The sequence below is a fragment of the Danio rerio genome, chromosome 5 (genome assembly GCF_049306965.1).
Source record: "Danio rerio strain Tuebingen ecotype United States chromosome 5, GRCz12tu, whole genome shotgun sequence".
Lineage (NCBI taxonomy): Eukaryota > Metazoa > Chordata > Actinopteri > Cypriniformes > Danionidae > Danio > Danio rerio.
Genome location: NC_133180.1, coordinates 47830886 through 47853600, shown reverse-complemented (window position 1 = coordinate 47853600; position 22715 = coordinate 47830886). Strand labels below are relative to the sequence as shown.

Sequence of the window (22715 nt, the reverse complement as noted above, 5' to 3'; positions counted from 1 at the left end):
AGGCCAAACTTACATGGCCCACATATCAATCATTAACATCTGGGTCAAATACTATATTTCACATCTGGCCCAAGTATTGTGTGCCACCTTGAAGATGGTGCCACCTCTGCCAAACCAGGGCCATGTTTGACCCACATGCTGTATGCCAGTAATGGATGAATGCCTGCTGTGCCAGATGTTTGCCAAATCGGTGTCAGAGTTCTTGGGATGCTACCTGGGATGCTTTCTGTACAATACGCGCACCCTAATCTGATATTGAAGACATTGACAAACAATGCAATTTTTTTTGATTTTTTGTTTTGTTTGTTTTCTCATAAAAGGGTTTTGGAGTTACACAATACAAGTGATTATAGTTAAACCACTGAAGTTGCATGGAATGAATTTCACCAAAAACATTTTAATTTCTGTTATGAAGAATGCCTCAAGGGATCAAAACAACTTCCGTGTGAGTGATCATTAATCACCATACTCGGCCTTCCTTTTTTTAGATTCAAACCAAAATTATAGATATCATGTGGATAGAAGTGCTCCTTTGCGTGCGTGCCATCATAAGATTCACTGGTATACATATTGGTGTGATAAATGCTGTCAAGACCCCCAGGCTGTCAGCTTATAGCATGCTACATTGTTGATGTAATTTTATAGATTAAGTAAGATCAAATGCACTATTATATTCTAAATTTATTTTCCCATGCACACATACCTATTACAATATCATTATCAAAAGCTATTTGTATTTCATAGTGTTGCAAAGTTAAGAGCAAAAGAGAGAAGCATTCAATCCATATATCCAATACATATGCACTCACCGACCCCTTTAGGTACACCTTACTTGTACTTGGTTGAACCCCCTTTTGCCTTCAGAACTGCCATAATCCTTCATAGCAACATTCAACACGGTACTGGAAACGTTCTTCAGTGATTTTGGCCTATATTGACATGATAGCATCACGTAGTTGCTACAGATTTGTTGGCTGCACATCCATGATGCAAATCTCCTGGTCCACCACATCCCACAGATGCTATATTGGATTGAGTTCTGGGAACTGTGGAGGCCGTTTGAGTACAGTGATCTCAGTGTCATAAGAACAGTCAAGAAAACAGTCTGAGATGATTTGAGCTTTATGACATGCTGTGTTATCTTGCTGGATGTAACATCAGAAGATAGGTACACTGTGGTCATAAAGGGATGGACATGGTCAGCAACAATAGTCAGGGAGGCTGTGGCATTGACACAATGTTCAATTGGTACTAATGGGCCCAAAGTGTGCCAAGAAAATATCCCCCACACCATTATACCACCACTACCAGCCATATATATATATATATATATATATATATATATATATATATATATATATATATATATATATATATATATATATATATATATATAATTTTTATTTTATTTATTTATTTTTTTTTAAGATTTTCACATTGTGAAGCCTGGATAAGTTTATTGTGCTGTACCTTCAGACTCAAGCAAAGCGCTAAAAGCTAAAATTGGCAGATAAGAGGTGAAACTTAAGTGTGATGACAACTTTAGAAGCTAAAACACAATCTGAATGATGCTTTGCTGCATTAGATCAGAACCTCTTTCTTTTAATACGTCACCTTGCGTTTCGCCTCTCCATTCTTTGTTCAATTATGGATTTGATATGTACATTTTCTATGCAGCTGGAGAACATTCATCGCAGCCCACTGGGCCCTTATTAGTGTAGTTGCTATGGAAGAACGTGCTGCATGAATAATACACTTTCTTCCTCCTCCTGGGGAGTCAGAGTGATGGGCCGAGTAACTGCAGCAAACATTAGTATGCCATTATATAACTAAAGGTGGGCTTGAGTTCACCGGCCAATATTATGACCTCTCCATCAGACACTGACATGCTAAAAGCCCTCTTTTTAAATGCCCTGCCTTTGGCCCAAACACCATTTGTCTAATCCGAAAAGCATTATTCCAATTTGCTGTGTTGTGCATTTCAACTTTGAAATGTAAAGGGGTGGCTTCTGTTCTCACACAGGTCCTGCTATGCCTGGTAATTGTTAGCATCAAACGGCTGGCAGTAATTTGCAGGATTTGCGTTAAATGTAGTCTTGTGAAAGGCTCAACATGTACAGCTCAGGGTAAAGACGTGTTCCCTAAGCAGGTTAACAGTACAACATTTTCCATTAGTTCTTAAAAAAAAAGAAATAAAAGTGGCCTTTGACAAATGTTAATCTGTCTTATGAAATACGCATAAACATTTCCTCTTGAGAACAAACGCAGCTGGCTTTAGAGCACTCCTTTATTGTTCATAAAAAGCATCCACAGCAGGTGACTAATGAAGAAAGGATTTAAACATTTAGCTTTAATATTGTAACTTGGAATTAATCATATTTGTTCTGGTAAAAAAAAATAATAAAATAAATAAATAAATAAATAAATAAATAAATAAATAAATAAATAAATAAATAAATAATAATAATAATAATAATAATAGATGAATAACTACATAATTTTTTTACTTACTTAGTCTAACAACCATAGCCTGTATATAAAATCCTGCTTTTATTGTAGATTATTGAGTAAAATTCAGAATTATTAGCCCCCCTTTTTATGTTCATAATAGTTTTTATAACTCATTTCTAGTAGCTGATTTATTTTATCTTTGCCATGATGACAGTAAATAACATTTTACTTGATATTTTTCAAGACACTTCTATACAGCTTAAAGTGACATTTAAAGGCTTAACTAGGTTAAGTTAACTAGGCAGGTTAGGGTAAGTTATTGTATAATGATGGTTTGTTTTGTAGACTATCGAAAAAAAAATAGCTTAAATGGGCTAATAATTTTGTCCTTAAAATTGTTTAAAAAAAAAAAAAAAAAACTGCTTTTATTCCAGCCAAAATAAAACAAATAAGACTTTCTTCTTCAGAAGAAAAAATATTGTTAAGACATACTGTGAAAATTTCCTTGCCCTGTTAAACATATTTTGGGAAATATTTAAAAAATAAAAAAAAATTCAAAAGGGGGCTAATAATTCTGACAACTGTAAATTGTATACCCATATCCAAACCCGTAAGCATAAACTAAACCTTTATTTGTTTGTTTTAAATTACACAAGGGCTAGTTCAACCAAAAATGAATTTACTTACACTTTACTTGTTTCAAACCTTTACTTTGTCATTTTGGAAAAAAAAAATATAATAACATAAATTATATACAGTTAAAGCCAGAATTATTAAACTCTCCTTTAACCCATTTCTGGGAAAAGATTTATATATATATATATATATATATATATATATATATACATCTCTAATTATGTGTTTTATCAGCTGCTTGACCAATTGATTCCTTAATATCAAATATATACTGTATCATCTACCATTTGTTAAGTTATTACAAACTTTAAGCAAAATGTCACAGAAATAAATTTGAAGACATATTTAATTCACTGATGGATTGTGAGCAATTATGTCATGCTGAAGGATTACAAAAGAAAAACCCAAAATTTGCTCTCAACGAATTCCCGCAGATGTTTTCATTTGGCCGGACAGTATGTGTTATATCAGCACTTAATCTTGGATGGATGTGAGATGACAGGAGAAAATCTCAAGGCTGTTCTTCTCCTGCCAGGCTGCTATCATGGTGACATTTCCATGGCATTTACTGGTTCATCTTACTTACACCCTCACCCTCAATATCTGAAAGACTTTCCAAGGTGAGCTTGAACGTACTTTGGCTCCCCTTGGAGAATTCTCTCCCTTGGCAGAGACCTGGACGGCCACTGATTTATTTCTTCTGCCTCTGTTATGCTTTTACTTCGACTCACAGTTGCATTCGTTCAGTTTAGTCAGCATGTCTTGTCATATAAGAGCTGAGTGAACGTTGGGAATTAGAGAGAGGGCAGACGGCTCTAAAAGCCAGAAGTGAACGTTTTTCTTTGCCAGCCATGGTTCTAAGCTGGAGAGGCAAGTTTACTGGGCAGGAGGCACTGAACTGGTAGGAGGCTGATACTGCACTCCCTGTAAAGGATGAAGACAGAATTAGGCCACATACGAGCTGTGTAAGCTCTTACCCTGCAAACTCTGGGAGCTGAACATCTTCTTTTAATGTGCCTGCATAGGCATTAATGCGAAGGTGTGGATTTTCTGTGGTACAATGATTCTCGATTAAGGGCACAGTGCTCTAAATCACAGCGAACTGACATCGCTTCCCACTGAGGGGGCATAAAATGTGTTCATTGAACTTTCAAAGTTTGAAGACAAGTTAGTGCTCTTGTTACCTGAAGGATCAGTGTGTCCTTTTTTATTGCTGCATAACTAGGTTGTGCAAAGTTCAGAATTAAAGAATTTGCTGCATTAGTAAGGCTGAATTTTGGTTCAATTGGAATGGCAGAAAGAGGACTGCACAGATTCTTCTATGGCTGCAAAATATATAGCTTCAGCACTGATATTGCAATGTACGCAGCTACAGTAATCACATTGCAGTGCCTGCAATGTCCAGTTGTTATTATAGTTGAGAAGGTGCAATAACTCAATTCAATTTGTGCTTATGTACATAGTGCTTTTGCAATGTACTTTTTTTTTTCAAAGCAGCTTAACATAGAAGTTCTAGTTAACTGAAAGAGTTTCAGTTTAGTTTTCAGAGTTGAAGATCAGTTTAGTTCAGTTCAGTGTGGGTTAATTTTCACTGCTGAAAGTCCAAACACTGAAGAACAAATTCACTGATGCACATCTCCCCAAGTCCCAAACCAAGGAAGCCAGTGGCAAGGAACTAAACTTCACCAATTGATGAAAGTGAAGGAAAATAAAAGCCTAGAGAGAAGCCAGGCTCAGTTAGTCACAACCATGTGTGCTCCACACAGGTGAGTATATCCTCTTAAAATGCACCAGACCCTTTCATATTAACACTCCATGTTACTGGAAAAATATTTTCCCTCGCTGGTGAGTGGACTTGACAAACCACCTGAAGGATACACTCTCTCCTCGCCACACTGTTAAAAAAAAAAAAAAAAAAAAAATGTTGGGTTTCAGACAATTCCTTCATGTTATCCCAACACAAATCAATTAGGTTAACTTTTACTAAAATGTTACAAATTTACGTGAATTTAATATAAAGAAATTTAGTTGTCTGCCAAACAATGGGGGAGTGCATATTTTTGAGTGCATATGATTGAAGAAAAAAACAAAGGCTAAGACTTGTGGCGTTTATATTCTGCCGCTCTCTAAGTTGCTTTGGATGAAAAGTGTCTACTAAATTAGTAGTAAATGTGTAAATGTGAATAATAGAGTGAAAGTTTATCTTTTGCATGTGCATGTTGCATGTTTTTTGGCCTATGAGTATAAGCATTTGAATATGGTTTGAATAATTTTGCCACAATAGATTACAATGTTTGCAACTTTAAGAAATAATAATTGTGTTTAATTATTTATTTGATGAAGACTGTAGAGTTGTTTTATATTTTATTATTCAAGTTCTGTCTATAAATACTGTTAGACTGAATAACTAACAGTAATAAAAGTATGTTTATTCATTTTTTTCTCATTTGTTTTTCGCTTTTTTGTTATTTATCTGTGTTTGTAATTTTTTATACTTTATGGAAATGCACTTTTCTTCAAACCCGTCCCAATTATTCTAAAATGAAGATTTGTTTTTCAAATGGAGCTATTCAAGTCACCTGGTGAGAATAGCAGAAAACAATGAAACGAAAATAAAATATTGCAATGTCAGATTTTTCCAATATTGTGCAACCCTCCTTTTTTATATTCTAAGTTCATGTCTATTGTTCTATCATTTTATCATCCTGTTTATCTCTTTAGAGCACAGTATTTGAAAGAATCATGCAGCACTATTACAGTTGCAGTTTTACACCTGGATTTGCATCACTGATTGTTGCAGCATCGTTTAACACCCCAAAACATTTCTTTAATCCACTGATCAAATTACCAAGTGTGCATTTCTTTGACATTTCTTAATTTTAATTGAACATCTTCCTTGATTTTTTTGTGTTCCTCCACTCTTCCAGTATCTTCCAGTGATAAGTAAATGCTATGTCTTTCATAGCCATAACTTTATCAACAATGAATGGTCGGTAACACTTTACAATAAGGTTCATTAGTTAATGCATTTACTAACATAAACTAATCATGAACAACACTTGTGCAGCATTTATTAATCATAATTGCACATTTACTAATGCATTATTATCAGTCAAGTCTGTGCTTGTTAACATTAGTTGATGCACCATGAGTTAACATGAACTAACAATGAACAACTGTATTTTCATTAACTAACATTTATTAACATGAATATATACTGTAGTAAATGTATTGTTCAATGTTTGTTTATGTTAGTAAATGCATTACTTAACATAAACTAATGAACCTTTTTGTAAAGTTTGACCGAATGGTCTGAGTGTCAACATAATTCTGGACTGACCATTTCATTATTTGAACTTCCAGGAACTGATTAGGAACTCAGGGAACTCATTTTACTGTGTGACTCTGTTTGTTGTTCTGCCAGAACAAAATAAATACTTAAATAAATGTGATACTTAATTTTAATGGTCCGTTTGTTGAATTTAAGTTACATTGCAACCAATCCTCAATAGATTAGTAGATAAATAGACTGTTAAGTTGTAAGTTGACATCTATAGTACTTGAAAAGAGTTTATATTCAGTTAAATGTCTGTTAAAGGAGCATTATCAACAGATATTAATCAGACAGTCTACTAATACTCAAATTGACCATCAAAATAAAGTGTTACCAAATAAAAATGTTGGCTGATTTGGATGTTTACACAAAGAAATAATAGTGTGTGGCCAAAGGAGCATCTGATAAACATTTGCATTCACTCCGTCATGTAGCTTTATAAGAGACCAAATTCCTGCTGCAGAATAACATGACCCTAACAACATGACATTTCTATTACATGACAACTTTCATTGACTTATTTGCACACATTGGATTCAGTTTTTCACCAGTTTGATGATGAATATATTGTTCCCCATCAGATCCAAATAAAATAATCTCGTTTCATCAACTAAAGCCCCATTTACACTAATACGTTTTTGCTTAAAAATAGTGTTTTAGAACGAAAGCGATCCACGTGCACACTGGAGTTTTAGCCAGCGTTTCTGAAAAGATCTCCGTCCACACATTACCGCTGAAAATGCTTCTCAGATAAGAGTAGCATACGTCAACCAGTTCATCAAGTACCTTCCACTGGATTTCATCTCACTGTAGTTGCTAAACATGATATTTAATTAATCTTGTCTCTATCTAACAACTCTTTGGTCTTTTGAATTACTATTACTTGTTCTCAGGTAACGTGTTTTGGCTGAGCACAAAGATAAGTTAATATGTTTATGTAATCACATACACTGATTCTGCATATTGACTGATTGCTTCCCTTATTTTCCTAAATTGTAAAAACTTAATGTGCATTGCACTTTTATAATGAACTATTATTGTTTATTAAAACTGGTATTCAGCAAAAGAGAGATTATGTTTCGTATTTTTAATGAAAATGAAAGAAGGCAGTAGCCTAATGTTATAGGCTCCGTTTTGTTATAAATATGCATAAAGTTAAGATGACAGTCATATAAATATGTAAATATGTACACAATGCCTTAACATTTTAAGTGTCTGTTAAGTTGTTAAGATTAAAAAAAAAATTAAAAAAAATACAGTTATCTATTCTTTATTGTTAAGGAAGTGAAACAACTTAGCCAGGGTGATGCGAATGATGTTATAAAATACAGTTTCCTTTGAAGATTTACCCGATGTGTTCTCTGGTGTTTTCCATATTAAAGTTGCAAAGTCTGAACTTAAGGAAAGGGTGCAAGACTGAACTTTGTGCACTTAATATTGACAAAAAGCCTCAATCAGATAGGAAAATGTCTGCAGTCCCTTCTCTGTTTTCAGATGTCAACATTTTCCCCCATCCACACTACCAGGGAGAAGCAGCATTTTAAAACCAAAATAGTCCCTTTAGGGTTTTAAAATGTGCCATTTTCAGGGCTTAAAAACTCCGGCATAATGTGGATGGAAGGTGTAACCGTAGCAAAATGTATGTGTTTTAAAACTAAAATGTATTAGAGTAAATGAGGCCTAAGTGAACTTTGGACCAGTTCACTGTTCACACAACATGCTCCTCAGTAAAGGATACAGTATTGCCTTTGATTGTTTCTATTGATAAGAGGTTTGGCCACTGCAGGGCCTTCTGTCTAAATTCTCTAAAATATTTGTATGTTGGGAAAAAGAGCATTGGCCTACTCTGCGCTGAACTGGTGAGCAATTTTAACTGTGGTGTTGAGCTGATTGCGATTCTCTACATTATCCTGTCTTCTTGGTCATTTATCTGTTATGGAAAACCAGCCTTTTTGGGGGGGGACTTGAATATGTTACACAGATGCAATATTATAGAAAAATACAATATAAATTGTACTCTAACTTCACTCTCCACTCTATCAATGCATTTGTTTTTAAATGTCCCAGCTTTATCCCCAAGCTTAAATCTGAGTTTTTCAATCTGGGCTCAGTCTATTGGCTTCCACTGTTTAAGTGAATATGAGGCTGCAGTGGGGAAAAAAAAAGTCTTTCTGGAGTCTCCAGCCTTATAAGATACATACAGGTCATGTGCACATGACCTCGCTGTTGCTCTGCGCTGGTGCAGCTCTTGATTCGGCTTTGCAGGAAGTCTGATTTGAGCTCCAGCTGCCTGCTCGCTCACCCTGTACCTCCCAAACTCTCAGCTCAATCTGCTCATGTCTGAGCCCCCTATCCCTCTCTATAACCTTCAGCCTCCACATCATTTGAGGGCACAGTAATTAAAACACCTACTTCTTCTGCATGCCAAGGTACAATTACCCAGTGGGCTGTTTGTTATATACAGTATGGTGCTGTATAGATGGCGTGGCATGTAATTATCTTGGACAGATTGCTTTATTTAATTGCACCTTTATTTGAGTGAACTTTTCAAAAGTCAGATATAGGTGGTCCAATCGATGGCTGAAAGATTTGTTGAGTGAAGCTCTCACGTCAACGCTGTAATTGTTATAATCCGACCAAGTGATCACCATATCTCCATATTAATGCGTTATAATTTCCATACCATCCAAGCAACATTACCCCCAATCTGCATAAATGAATACATTAGTGCAGGGCCGTAACCGCCAAATTTGATATACAAATTTGAACAGTCTTTTGACTAATGTTAGACTGCAATGTAAATGTATTGTAATATTAAAGTTGTTGATTTGCTTATATGTACTGTAATGGTTTATATTGTTGGTGTAATTGAGATTCAAATAAATAAGCACAAACAATTGTTCATTTTATGAATATTTAATAGGCCTTTAAAAACAAATTCATCATAGGGTGCTTTATTTATTAAATAGCCTACAAGACAGGGTCAGACTGAACAAGACTGCAACCCATAAGGTATAATTAAACATGATCCAGTATGTGTCTGACAACAATAACAAAGATAAGCATGTTTTTTTTTTCTTTTTTCTTTTTTCTTTCTTGTTTTTATTTCATTTTTGTTTAAGGGTTGGTTTAAAGAAATGCCACATCCTGGATAACAAGTTCACTTTGATGTTAATCTTTTGCAGGTTGTGCAATGAAAAAAAGTTTTATAGGAACTGAAGCTGAAAAATGTATATCTTACATGATTTCAGCCCTTTCATTGCGAGACAAAAGTGTAATTTAATCAGTAAAGGCTCTATCATACACAGGTATATAAGGTGCAAGACGTGTTTGCCGCAACATGTTGCTATTTTCAGATCAGCAAAACCTAAATTTTCCCCTTTTGCACCACATTGTTTGAATAGCAAATCCATTTGCGCCACTTTGTGGACTCATGGGTGTTCCGGTCTAGAAAAGAGGTGTGTTAAAGTGCTTTGATGGCACGTTGCTATTTTGACGAACTAAAATAGACTGAATGACCAGCTGAAAGCAGTCCAGCGCAAAGTGTTTGTTGTATTAGTTATGCGCCTTAAACGCCTACACATTGGTTTATACACACAGGATGTACAGCAATACACAAATATCTTTACAAATAAAAATAATTAAGAATTAAAATTAGCATTATTTATTATATGCATATGTACATTAGTTTTATTAAAAACAAGCTCAGATCTGTCCACCTGTCAGGTTTTGGACCATATGGGGCATAGGACTTTTGTTTGGATATAACTCATTGACAACACTTCATTATTATTATTAATTTATTGAATGGGCTACCTATGTCCATTAGAACAATTGCTTTACAATTGCTTTATAATTAAATAACTAAATGTGGTGATACAGTTATACATAATTCACCATAGCTTACATAGATCATCTTATGTTCTTTCAGGAAGCATTTGCTGTCAGTATTTCCTGACTAAGTTGTATGGTCTTTGTAATCACAATGCTTTATGTTGCTCAGTGTTTAGCTGTAGATTTTCTTTACGCTTTAAGGACCCTTGTGTTGTGATAATTTATTTTGCCCTTTAAGGACCTTGGTGTTTTAATGACAGATTTTGGTGGAAGTTTCACAGAGTTTTTGGTTGGCAATAATCGACACACGCATTTCGTGTGCTCAGATAGAAAGCGTGTCTGCGACTATTTATTGACCCTTTCTACATAAACTAAAACTAAGTGCGTATTTAACAAAAGATTTTAGTAATTGACTTAAATCTGACTGGCTACTGCATTTCTAAAATTTGAATTTCCATTTAACATAATTCATGAGAGTTGTAATAATTTTACCCCAACAGGAACATTATTGCCTCTTTCGACTTTGTGCTGCATTTCGGTGGTTTTGCTTAAAAAATGGTTTTGTGAGATTAATTAAATTTAGTGCTCAATGAATAGTAAACTACTAAGAATGTGATTATTGGGCAATTCCAATCCATGACATCTTAATCAGAGCATTTCCAGTTCAACATGTCAGAAAAAATGACTATAGGTCAGTTGTCACAGTCACTGAAATATTACTCATAAGAGCTTTTAGTAAAATTGTAACCCTTCTGCAAATAATTTTTATCAACACTGAAATTCATAAAGAGTGGCATGGTCGCTAAGTGGTTAGCACTCACAGAAAGAAGGTAGCTGGTTGGAGTCTTGACTGGGCCGGTTGGCATTTATGTGTGGGTTTCGCCTGTTGTTGTGGGTTTCCTCTGGGTGGTCCGGGTTCCCGTGTAGGTGTAGTATGGGTGAACTGGATGAACTAAATTAGCTGTAGTGTATGTGTGTGTGTGTGTGTGTGCGTGCGTGCGTGTGTGTGTGTGCGTGCGTGTGTGCGTGTGTGTGTGTGTGTGTGTGTGTGTGTGTGTGTGTGTTTGTGTGTGTGTGAATGTGATAGTGTATGGGTGTTTCCTGCTACTGGGTTGCAGCCAAGACTGGCTCATTCTGAAAACGTACCTCTATATACTTCTATATACTCTATATACTATATATTTCAGGAGAGTGCCAAATACATCCCAGGAGCTAAATTATAATTTTTTTTTTTCAGTTTTTGTTTTTGCAAATCCACCAGAGGTCATCTTCTCTCTGCATCTCAAGTGCGGCATCATACATGGTAAGCTACCAGACAAACTGGTAACAGCTACAAAGCCGTCCATATGAAGGTAATCGGTCAGCTGGTATCGTGAAAAGGAACTGTATCCTACCACCCTGTATCGTTTTTTTTAAATATGAAATGCAGCCATACGCACTTCTTGCTACATAATTTGCAATTTCCAGAAATGTATATACTGTAGGGCTACATTTTCAGAATCAGCCTGTGTTGGTTGCAGCTGGAAGGATAATTACCATCCACAAAACATGCTTTTTTATTCATGTTTGTATGCATTTATAATTTATTTTGTATACTTTTTTAACCTATTTTATTTAGAACTCATAATCTTAAAAAAACATAACTTTATTTATAAAGATTACTGTAGTAACCTATGAAAAATACTATATGTAGGTAAATTCAAACTCCAAGCCTCCAGTTGTCACTCTGTGACACCAAAATACTTCTCTGTGCAAAGAATCATGGCTCCATCAGTGTCCATCAGTTGTACCTTTCAAAATCCTTCATTCTGAATTGCCCTTCAATGTGGCCAGTTTTGAGCACTTCTGTTTGAACTGACACTTCAATATGGCGGACATGATTGTTTCCACTCCCAAGTGCCCTTTGTAGGGCAATATGTCTTGTTTGGAATGCACCATATATGTTGTAAATGCTGCTTGCTTAAACAATATATTTGGACATTTGTTTAGATAAGGAACTTGAAATAATATGCAAATGGTTACATATTGTTATACAATAAATAAAATATAAATAAAATAATGTATAATAATGTGTAACGTCATACATTAGATAAAATACAACTGTTTTATAATAACAAAAATGTATTTTTTTTTTATTCTGTGATGCAAACTAATGGATTTTTTTGTCAAATGTAGGCTTACAAGAAATATGTGTATCTGATACGCCTGCATACCCAGTTTCATTTTCTTACAAATTATGATTCCAGTGCAAGATTATCAATTTTATTATTACATATTTTTTACATGGTTCCCTGCACAATACAATTTTATCATAGGTTATGATTTGCATAATTTCTGAACTGGCACAATACAATGTAATAAATGTTGCCATCTCAACAATTAAGATAAAAGAAATATAAGGATTCTAGTGACTGAGAACTGAACAGTTAACCTGAAAAAAAAAAAAAAAAAAAACTTTGTTTATATACAATTTTAATGTTTTAATGTCATTTAACACACGGCAAGCCATTGATTACCCCACTTATTCCATGGTAATTTCCAAGGTAGGCCTAAGTTTAAACTAGTTTTGCTCTTTGCAGTGCAATATTTGTCCGATTTTTCATCAGTTTTGACATGTTAGATTGTCTAGTTCCTCCACAGAATCAGCAGTGATAGGCAGACAGTCACATTCCAGTCACCTTATGTTTCTTTTGTCAACGTTTACCACTTCTCTGATGAGAGAGGATCTGTGTGTATGTTGGCTTTATCTTATCATTACCTTTAATTTTGCGAAAGCTGGGCTACCTATTTGCATCATATGAAACTCCAGTTCAAGAGCACATGAGATGCAATTTGAAGAGAAAGCAGCCAAAGCCTGTTACAGAAATCTCTACTGTTAAGGGAATTTAGAATAAAAATATAATAATAAATAAAAAAATTCATATTGGGAGAGGTAAGAAAGCATTCTGCTGTATTATTTTCTTCTTTAAAACAAAAGCAATTAGTCAAACATGCAGGATCAGTGTAATAATACAAAATTTACACCCAAATTAATTATAAAACTTCCAAAAAACTGCCCCAAAAAACAAAACAAAAACACCTGAGACCAAATAATAGGTTCAAAAGTCCAAAGGCTGACCATTAGATCAACCAAAGATTAATTATATATTTACCATTTTAAACAACAGAGATGCAAGAGATGAGATCCAGCGGCAGGTCCTGAGATGGTCGGGCCGATAGAAAGCTTTGTTTGAAGGGGTAGCTGTACATGGAGCTGCCACTGACCACATGGAGCTCAGAGCCAAAAGTTTTAGACGTGCTATCCTTGAAAAACTTTTAAAACTTGATTTTGTGACATAATTGATGAGTATTTTTCTAATTTAGCAATTTCCTGTCCACCATTAACAGTCCTTATCAGTTTCCTGTGCAGTACATTCAAGTTTCTATCGTAACTAAAACGTTTGAAAGAAGCACATTTATTTTGAACTGTCATTAAAACTGACTGGAACTATGTTTCAACTGAAATAATGCAACCCTCCAGCCAATCAGAATCAATAATTGCAACTGACCATATATATACAGTTAGGTTCATAAATCTCTATCTCTCTGATGGATGGTTTTTCCATCCTACCGATGGCTTGCTTGACTGATATTGACAACTTCTTGTATCTTATCTTGATAGTTGACAGTAACAGATTCCAAATGCAAATAGCACACTTGAAATAAACATTGGACCTGTTGTCTGCTCATTGTAATTGGAGTAATGAGGGAATAACACACACCTGGCCATGGAACAGCTTAGAAGCCAATTGTCCGATTAATTTTGGACCCTTCACAAGTGGGAGTCACATATGCAAACTGTTTAAAGCTGCAGTCACACTTGGTTTTTCTTCCCATAGACTTCCATTCATACGCACGCAAATGCATCAGACCAGAAACGCAGGGTCATGCATCAAGTTGCGAAGGTTGCTGCCGTGCAAAGTTCAAGCTTGGTAAACTCTGACCTGCGAAATCGCATTACTTGACTGCGTGAGACCAATCGAGGATCCAAACATGACCTCTCTGGACAGAAATTTAAAACATGGAGCAATCGATCGCTTTTTTAATGTCTTATAATCTTGTTGAATCCCACCCCTTTTCACAGCGCCGTACAACAAATTTCGCACACACAAACACTAGTGTGACCGCAGCTTAATTCCTACAGCGTTCACTGGATGTAAATATCCTCAAATTAAAGCTGACAGTCTGCCGTTAAAGCACATCTTGCTTCACTTCAGATCCATTGTGTTGGTGTATAGTGTCATAGAATGTGTGTGTGTGTGTGTGTGTGTGTGTGTGTGTGTGTGTGTGTGTGTGTATGTATGTATATATATACATACATACATACATAGCAGGGGGGCTAACAATTGAGGGGGACTAACAATTCTGACTTCAAGTTTAAATATGTGTATGTGTGTTTTTTTTTTTTATTTCCCCCCTCTCAAAAATGAAAATGAATGTAACCGCTTTACATTGCTGACCTGTCTTATTTCAGTGCCATTTAAGTCAATTCCTATAGCAGACTGACCAAAATGAATTCACTTTTGAAATGTAGTCGGAAGCCTCTATAAAAAAGTGAGTAATTGCGCAGGAAACACCAGCCACTTTACTGTGTTTAACACCGTAGTGGTTTTACTGCTCTGCATTGGAGCCGAGCTCCTCTGATAGATTGGCTTCTATTGTGACTTGTCGGAAAATCGGGATGCGAGCGCCAGCCAACATCAATTACTTTCCTGCCACGAGCATGAGCCGCCCAACAACGGCTGACATTCTTGTTGATCCCCCTGACTTGCGGCACAAAAGGGAACAGCACAGAGGACAAAGCTTTGTTTCATGGGCCACAATGCCTGGCGATGTCTCTCAGGAACGTTTGCAAATGTGGCATAAGTCCCCCTCCTTCTCCTCTCCTCGCTCTTTTCTCCTTCTCTCTCCATCCCTCTTCTTACTTCCATCTCTCTGGAGGTAGAGAAGGGGCTGTCACAAAGCTTTGTACGGTTATAGATCGTCATGTCAGAAAGCAGGCTTAGCTGTCACGCTCTCCTTCAGGATGCCGGGGACTTTTAATAGAGTTCTGGCAAGGTTATTACATGCTGTGTCTCTTTAATTAGCTAGTAGTCTCATTATAGCTGTTAAGATGCATTGCTGGGATTTTCAAATGTTGATAGGGTTAACCTCTGTGGCACATTCAAATGACATTATTTTTACATATGTTGTTAAAGAACACCACCTACTTCTTCTTTTATTATTCTTTTTTAACAAGTTGACTAGACTTTGTTTGATAAAAATGAACGGAGAAAAAGAGATGTAAGCATTTACTACAAATGTTTTGTTTTACTTTCGTCACAATATTAAACTTCAATACGAATCGGTACAAGAAGGGTCTGGCTGCAGAGTTGCACTTGCACCTTTAGGCTTGCACTCTCGGGCTTGCACCCTCAGGCACCTACGCTTACTATGCAAGTTAAGTCATTTACAATCGACACCTGCACTCTCCTGTCACGTCACTTGCAATTAACGCAAATAAACCGAAAGTAAGTTTCTAGTTCGTTTGCGTTGCCAGTGACGCTGTTGTCAAATACATCTAGGTACTTAATTGTATACCATGACAGTTCCCCCCAATCCCTGAAAATCGTTTTGTGTTTTTATCATATGATTACATGCTTTAATGTAAATTTGCCAAAGCTGGGATTTTCATTTATTACTACTATTAACATTTATACCAGCAAAGCTTATTATTGATTTATATGAACTATCCATTCTAAATATACACACAAAGTCTTCTTCCACAGTTATGAATAAAGAGTTGTAGTATTACAACTAACAGATACACATTATGGACTTACAGCAATGATTCTTGAATGACTTGGGGAAACTATTCTTTATTCAGCAGGTCCCAGAACGATTGCAAACAAGAATGTAGATGTTGATGCAAATGATGTGGCAGGAGAGTGCAGGTCTTGTTTGCATGAAAGTCCTTAACCAAAAAAACCCTCAGTTCAAGGTTAAGGGTACCGTAAGTAAAAGTGGTTTGCAAGGAGAAAAAAGAAAAAAAAGATCAACTTAAGGTTGACATTAAGTATTTCCCCTTAGTCCTCAGTAACCATTTCCTTCTAAAAAAATTTAAGAGACCTAATCAGCTCCCTTGAACAAATGACAATTAAAATGCAAGCATTCTCACCCAAAAACTGTTTTAATTAAAAGACTCATAGTTCTGTTGATAAACAATTTAATAAAACCATTTAATAAATAAACTAATACATGTTAATAAGTTCCAACTTGATTAGTTGATAAGTTGGATGCAGATATGGAGTGCATCCATATGAAATCGCATTTTCCATGCAGCTTCAAAAGTGTCTACATGATCCCAGCCCAGTTTTATAGGTCCTCCAAACATAATGTTGAGATCGTCTCGATAAGGGAACGTCTTGACTCGCTTAAGGGAAAGAAAGTGGCACAGATGATGTGTAACATTACTGCAGAGCTGTTTTAATGGAAGTTATGGTTCGTTACGTTCTGTTTACGTAACTATAGCAACTGTATTGCCCGTCGCCGTATGTTGCCAGAAACTAAAGTGAATCGCTTCGAAAAAAAGGAAAGTTAAATTAAGTTAAATTACTGAAGAAGTTTCATGCAAGTGGTGGCGATTTTAAATGATGTCACTTACAGAGGAAGCGCCGTTGCCTGAGCGTGCAAGTCTGAGAGTGCAAGCCTGAAGATGCAAGTACAAATCTGCAGCCAGACTCTATTGATCGCTATTGTAATTGTAAAAACATTACACTCTATTATTTGAGAGCCTTCTTTAACAGCACTGACTTGCCATTGTGTTCACATGCTCATAAAAAAATGAATGTGATTTGCAATGAAGGTCATCAGTTCACCAAATTCACGTCTGTTTGCTAGGGCAATTTGAGAAGAATATCTAATTGCATTTTTTTAGACAGATATTGCGATTTAATATGCAATTTAATTATGTAAAACTTCAGCTCAATAATCTGTAAGCTGTAGCAACAATTCTGTGACCTGTTTTTGTTATGTTGGTGTAGGGAAAAGAACGAGGACTCAAGTACAGGGAAAATTACGGGTTTTGTTTATAATAAAAAGCAAAACAAACTACCCAGAAAGAGGAAAGCATTAACTAAACAAACAAACTTGACTGGGCAGGCTGGCTGGGATCAGGGTTGGAAGGACAAGACAACATACAACAACGAACTGGCACAGGGCAGTAGACATGGGGATAATATATGCAGAAATAGTTAACAAACAAACAAGTGAACTAATAATAGGTAAACAAGGAGGGTGGGACTAGACAATAGACAGGAGAGCCCATGACACAAACAAACAACACAAGCCATGTGCTCACATAAAACGAGATTAGAGCACGCAGCCAATGAGAGAACTCATTACACTTCCATGAGACAAAGCACACAGCGCATGTAAACACAACACCAACAGAAGACTTAACACAAGACATTGGTGCATGTTTCATTCAAGCGCCAACGGAAACTGAAGCCAACTAGACGAGACGCTGGAAATGAAAACACCACGCTGCAGACAGAATAAACGCAAACACCAGGACTAGAGCAAGCGTTGCAAACACGCAAAGATCTTGCGCACCTGTATCAAGCAGAAACGTGCAAGGCCCAAGACGGCACACATAAAAAAGACAGACAATGACAAAATGAGTACTCGACTCGAGAAATCTTGAACCTAGCACAATAAAACAAGAATTAACAAGACCGGAGTGGCAGAATCCTGACAGTTTTTGTTTGGTGTTTGTAATTTTGAAACCAAAATATTCCCATATATCTGATGTCCTGTTTTACTTTGATATTAATCTTTGATATCTAGTTATGCTTCCGAAGCAGCAGACGCAATTATCCCAATTGTCATCAGTGCTTTCCTGTTATTTTTATTTATTATTATTTTTTTTTTAATTGTGGGTTTTCTGCACAGTTCATTTGTGCAATTCTGATTGGGCAGAATGAAAGTGTGCTCACTCAGTTGGCTAGTAAGACTATGACACAAAGACGGCAGTCATGCAATTGCTCTGGCTGGAGAAAATTAAATAATACATACATATATATATATATATATATATATATAAATTTTTAAATTTTCAGTTAAGGTCTTTTATATTTATTTTATTGCAATGCATTTTATGACTTCATTTGGGATTTAACTAATAACCACACATTCATTATTATGTTTTTTTTTTCCTTCAGCACACATTTTATTATTATTATTATTATTATTATTATTATTATTATTATTATTATTATTATTATTATTATTATTATTATTATTATTATTATTATTGTTGCTGCTAATGTTGAAAATGGTTGTTAATCAATCAACCAATCAATAAAGTTAATGACCACAGACTTTTAAACACCCATGCTTCTTTGAATATTTCTCAGAGAAATTAGTTTTGCATGTACAGTCAAGCTGTCTGAGGATCCAGCATAATGTCATTGTTGTTGTCTTTGTTATACAGAAATATAGAACAATCTATATTTTGTTGCATCTGTATTTCATCTTTTCAGTTAAGAATGCATTGATCATGCTTCTATAATGCATTTCTGCACTCCACCCTTACCCTCCTGTATATCTCGCTGCTGATATTTTGAAAGATTAAACTGACTGGCCTGCAATTTCATCAAGCAACTTCTGACAGCATGCAGCCCGATGCAGGCACTCTAATGTTTTAAACATCAGTATGGTATTGATAGGCCATGAGATATGAGCCCTATGGGGGTTCTTATGAGGTTGACTTGCTTCCAAATGCAGGATTTGTGAAGACTAAGAGATTAGAAGCTACTCCTGAACAATCAGTTCAGTGCCTGAATGTTGTTTTAAAAGCTTTTAGTGGAATCAGCATTTTGATTGGTCATTCATGGCTTCACAACGTTTTTTTTTTCCCCAAGGAGATGGATGAAATCAGAGTTTTTCCCCTTCCTCTTGTATTTGATTTAGATACTTGCAAATCCATCATATGGAAATATCATAATGATTTCAAATCGAAGTAATTAAAGTCATTTTATACAGTTCATGTATGTTTATATATATATATATATATATATATTATATATATTATATATATTTATATATATATATATATATATATATATATATATATATATATATATATATATATATATATATATATTTTTTTTTTTTTTTTTTTTTCATAATACACAGCTTTGCCATATTGGTTTAAGGTTGTAGTTTGACAAGATCTTTTTATATAAGATCTTGCGTGATCCAATGGTTCGATGCCAAGGCAATTCGAGTGCTGGTTCAGGGTGCTTTTTACACCCTGACTTTTGTTTCGGAACCCAGTTGTCTCGTTTGCGCAGTTAGCGCGGTTCGTTTGGCATATGTGAAGCCATTGCTGATGGCTCTAGATGGTGGAATAGCAAAGCAGTTCTTTGGCAAGCACCTAGCACCTGGTTTGTGTTGGAGGAAAAGGGGCATAGAGCCATTGCGCTTTGGGCATCTCGCATTTAAGTCCTTGCTTGTAGACCTTTCCTAATCGCATGCACCCTTTCTCTCTTCAACTTTGCACTCTCTCATCATACTGTCATCATTAAAAAACAATGCCCAAAATAATGCTAATAAAAAAAACATGACCATATCACACTACCATCTTGAAGAAAGTTTATTTTTGTCTTTCAGTTGAACACTACTTTGATTATAGTTGATGTGGATTATAGGTATTATTTATGCTATTCATATTTTATTTGCAGTTTACATACAGTGTGTATAACTGTACAGTATATGTTAAAAGTTAAAAATTCAAAAAGTTTAATCTTATTAAATATGCACCTATATTTTGTCTTATTTTTTAGTTATAGAAGACAATTATTCAAGATAGATGTCATCCAAAAATAAAAATATCGACCTGATATACCAGCTGATAAATTATGTATTATTTCTGGTTGTTGTTCCACTTCTTGATTGGTGCCTTACAGATGATGTGACATGCAGCAGACATGAGCTTTTAAAGAGTTTTTTTTTTATTATTATTATTTTTTTTTTATAGAAGCCAAAATGACATCAACGTGAAAAATAACAAAACGAGATCTTTTAAAAATGCATTTTAAAGGATTTTGTTATAGTTTTTTTTGTTTGTTTGTTTGTTTTATGGAGCTTATAAAGTTGTTCTTTTTTAAATTAGAAAAAATATCAATGCTCGATTTACAGTATGTTTATCCATATGCAAACCACATGATTATATTACTTACAATATATATATATATATTTATATATATATATATATATATATATATATATATATATATATATATATATATATATATATTGTGGGCAAGGCAGTGGCACAGTTGGTAGTTCTCCCTGCCTGTTCCCTGCATGTTCTTCCTGCCTTCGCGTGGGTTTCCTCCGGGGGCTCCGGTTTCCCCCACAGTCCAAAGACATGTGGTACAAGTGAATTGGGTAAGCTAAATTGTCCGTAGTGTGTGTGTGAATGTGTGTGTGGATGTTTCCTAGAGATTGGTTACGGCTGGAAGGGCATCCGCTGCGTAAAAAAAACTTGCTGGATAAGTTGGCGGTTCATTCCGCTGTGGCGACCCCGGATTAATAAAGGGACTAAGCCGACAAGAAAATGAATGAATGATATATATATCATATACTTATACCATCATTCGTTTATATTGTAAGTAAACTGATATCCAATATCAAAGAGCATTGCTACCATAACCTTGACCTTTTCATATTCTCATCTATTAATTTGAGCTCGGATTTAACTCTAACTGATTGTATCGCATTGACTTTGTATTGCATCTCTCTCTCTCTCTCTCACTGTATCTCTTTCTCTCTTTCTGTATTTATGTTGACACAGAGCCAGGAGAGGTAATATAGTGTCCATGTTATCATTTATCCCTCAAGCTGCCCCGTGGTGACCCCAGCGAGTGATGCTTATACTTACATTTCTCTCTTTCTCCCTGTGACCATCTCTCGTTTCATCTTTCTCTTTGCTGTGTTCAATCTGTCATCTTTTTTCCCCCCTGTATGTCACTGCGAGTGTTACCTGAACTACCGTGTACAAAGATGCAAGCGCTTACACTGTGGGCCATTTTAAATTGCTGAGGTCTGTTTAAAGCCCATCTGTTTATCCAACCAATTGTGTGAGCTGGGAACACTTGTATACATCAGAAACACTTAAAATCATCTGCTAATTTATTTATGTCTGTGTTACAGGACCCTGCCATCCAAACCCTTGCCACAATGGAGGCATCTGTGAAATCAGCGAAACGTTCAGAGGCGACACATTCATTGGATATGTCTGCAAGTGTCCATCAGGATTCAATGGGATCCACTGCCAGCACAGTAAGTTCATTAAGTGCCTTGTACAGCGCTGCTTCTGAAAAGGATGGGCTGTTGGATGACATGACTACAGATATGGCCACTGAGAATGCACGTTTTGTCATGTGCAGTGCTGCAGCAGTAAAGGCCGCCTTTTTTATTATGTAAAAAAAAAAATAAAAAACATTTTTGTGCTTTACACAATATCCATCAGGTGGCGCAAGAAACAACCGTTTTTTCATTGTTGGTCCAGTTTGAGCGAACACCCCCCAAATCAAACAACCTGCCCCGGGGTGCATTTCTGAAAACAACTGTTAGCCAACTAAGGTCCCAAGTTCCTTATTTGTAATAAATAAATAAGGGAAAAAAGCATAGCTACTGGTCAGTTTAAGATATAGGTTGTTTTCAATCACATGGTTCTGGTGATGCGCAAAATTCAGAAGGAAGGCAGGAATTAAAAAACTGAATGGGAGACATAGAGGAAAGTCCATTTTTTAAATTTTTTTTCGCGATTTATACCATATTTTAAAGGAGATATAAATAAAAAATAACCACTTATGTTGGGCATGATCCTTATATCATGAACAGGGCTGAGATTTCAACTAAAGTATATTTGCTTGTCACTGAGGCAGTATTTACTATATAAGCTATTATGTATACTTAAATACTAGTGTTTGCATACTGTAAAGTATTACTTGAATTAAGTGAAGTTTCACAAACTAATTTCGAGAGGAGCACGTGATATGATTGAGCACGACTGGCTTCTCATCTGTAATCAGTAATGATCCAATCAGAGTGATCCAAGCTTACTATAAATGGATCCTTTTCTCTCTACTGCTCTGTCTTCGTTTTGGTAAAATCCCCCCTTCCACCACATCTCCTCCTTTTGGTCCCTTTTCTAAGGGGGAGCTCTCGAAATTCACCTGATCTCGGATCCACTTGTATGCATAGACAGCATGCCAAACCTGCTATAAGTGCTAAGCATATCTAAGTGGGAACTCTTTAAACTGTCGTAGTAATGATATTGTTGCTGTGGTACAAAACAACTGTGATCATAAAATTATTCAATAGGCTTCAATTTTCTTCGCTATGATTATACACCATCACAATGCACCAC

At 35.6% G+C, this 22715-nt stretch overlaps 1 protein-coding gene across 3 annotated transcripts in view; it reads left to right on the top strand.

Annotated features, from left to right (window-relative positions):
* The window catches only part of edil3a (EGF-like repeats and discoidin I-like domains 3a), a 326360-nt gene that overhangs the window by 96889 nt on the left and 206756 nt on the right, over window positions 1–22715 (top strand). For all 3 annotated transcript variants that reach the window (XM_005165251.6, XM_005165250.6, XM_001332580.10), the window contains one exon: window positions 21494–21622. In XM_005165251.6, the coding sequence (XP_005165308.1) occupies window positions 21494–21622 (129 nt within the window). The remainder of the gene's footprint in view (window positions 1–21493; window positions 21623–22715) is intronic.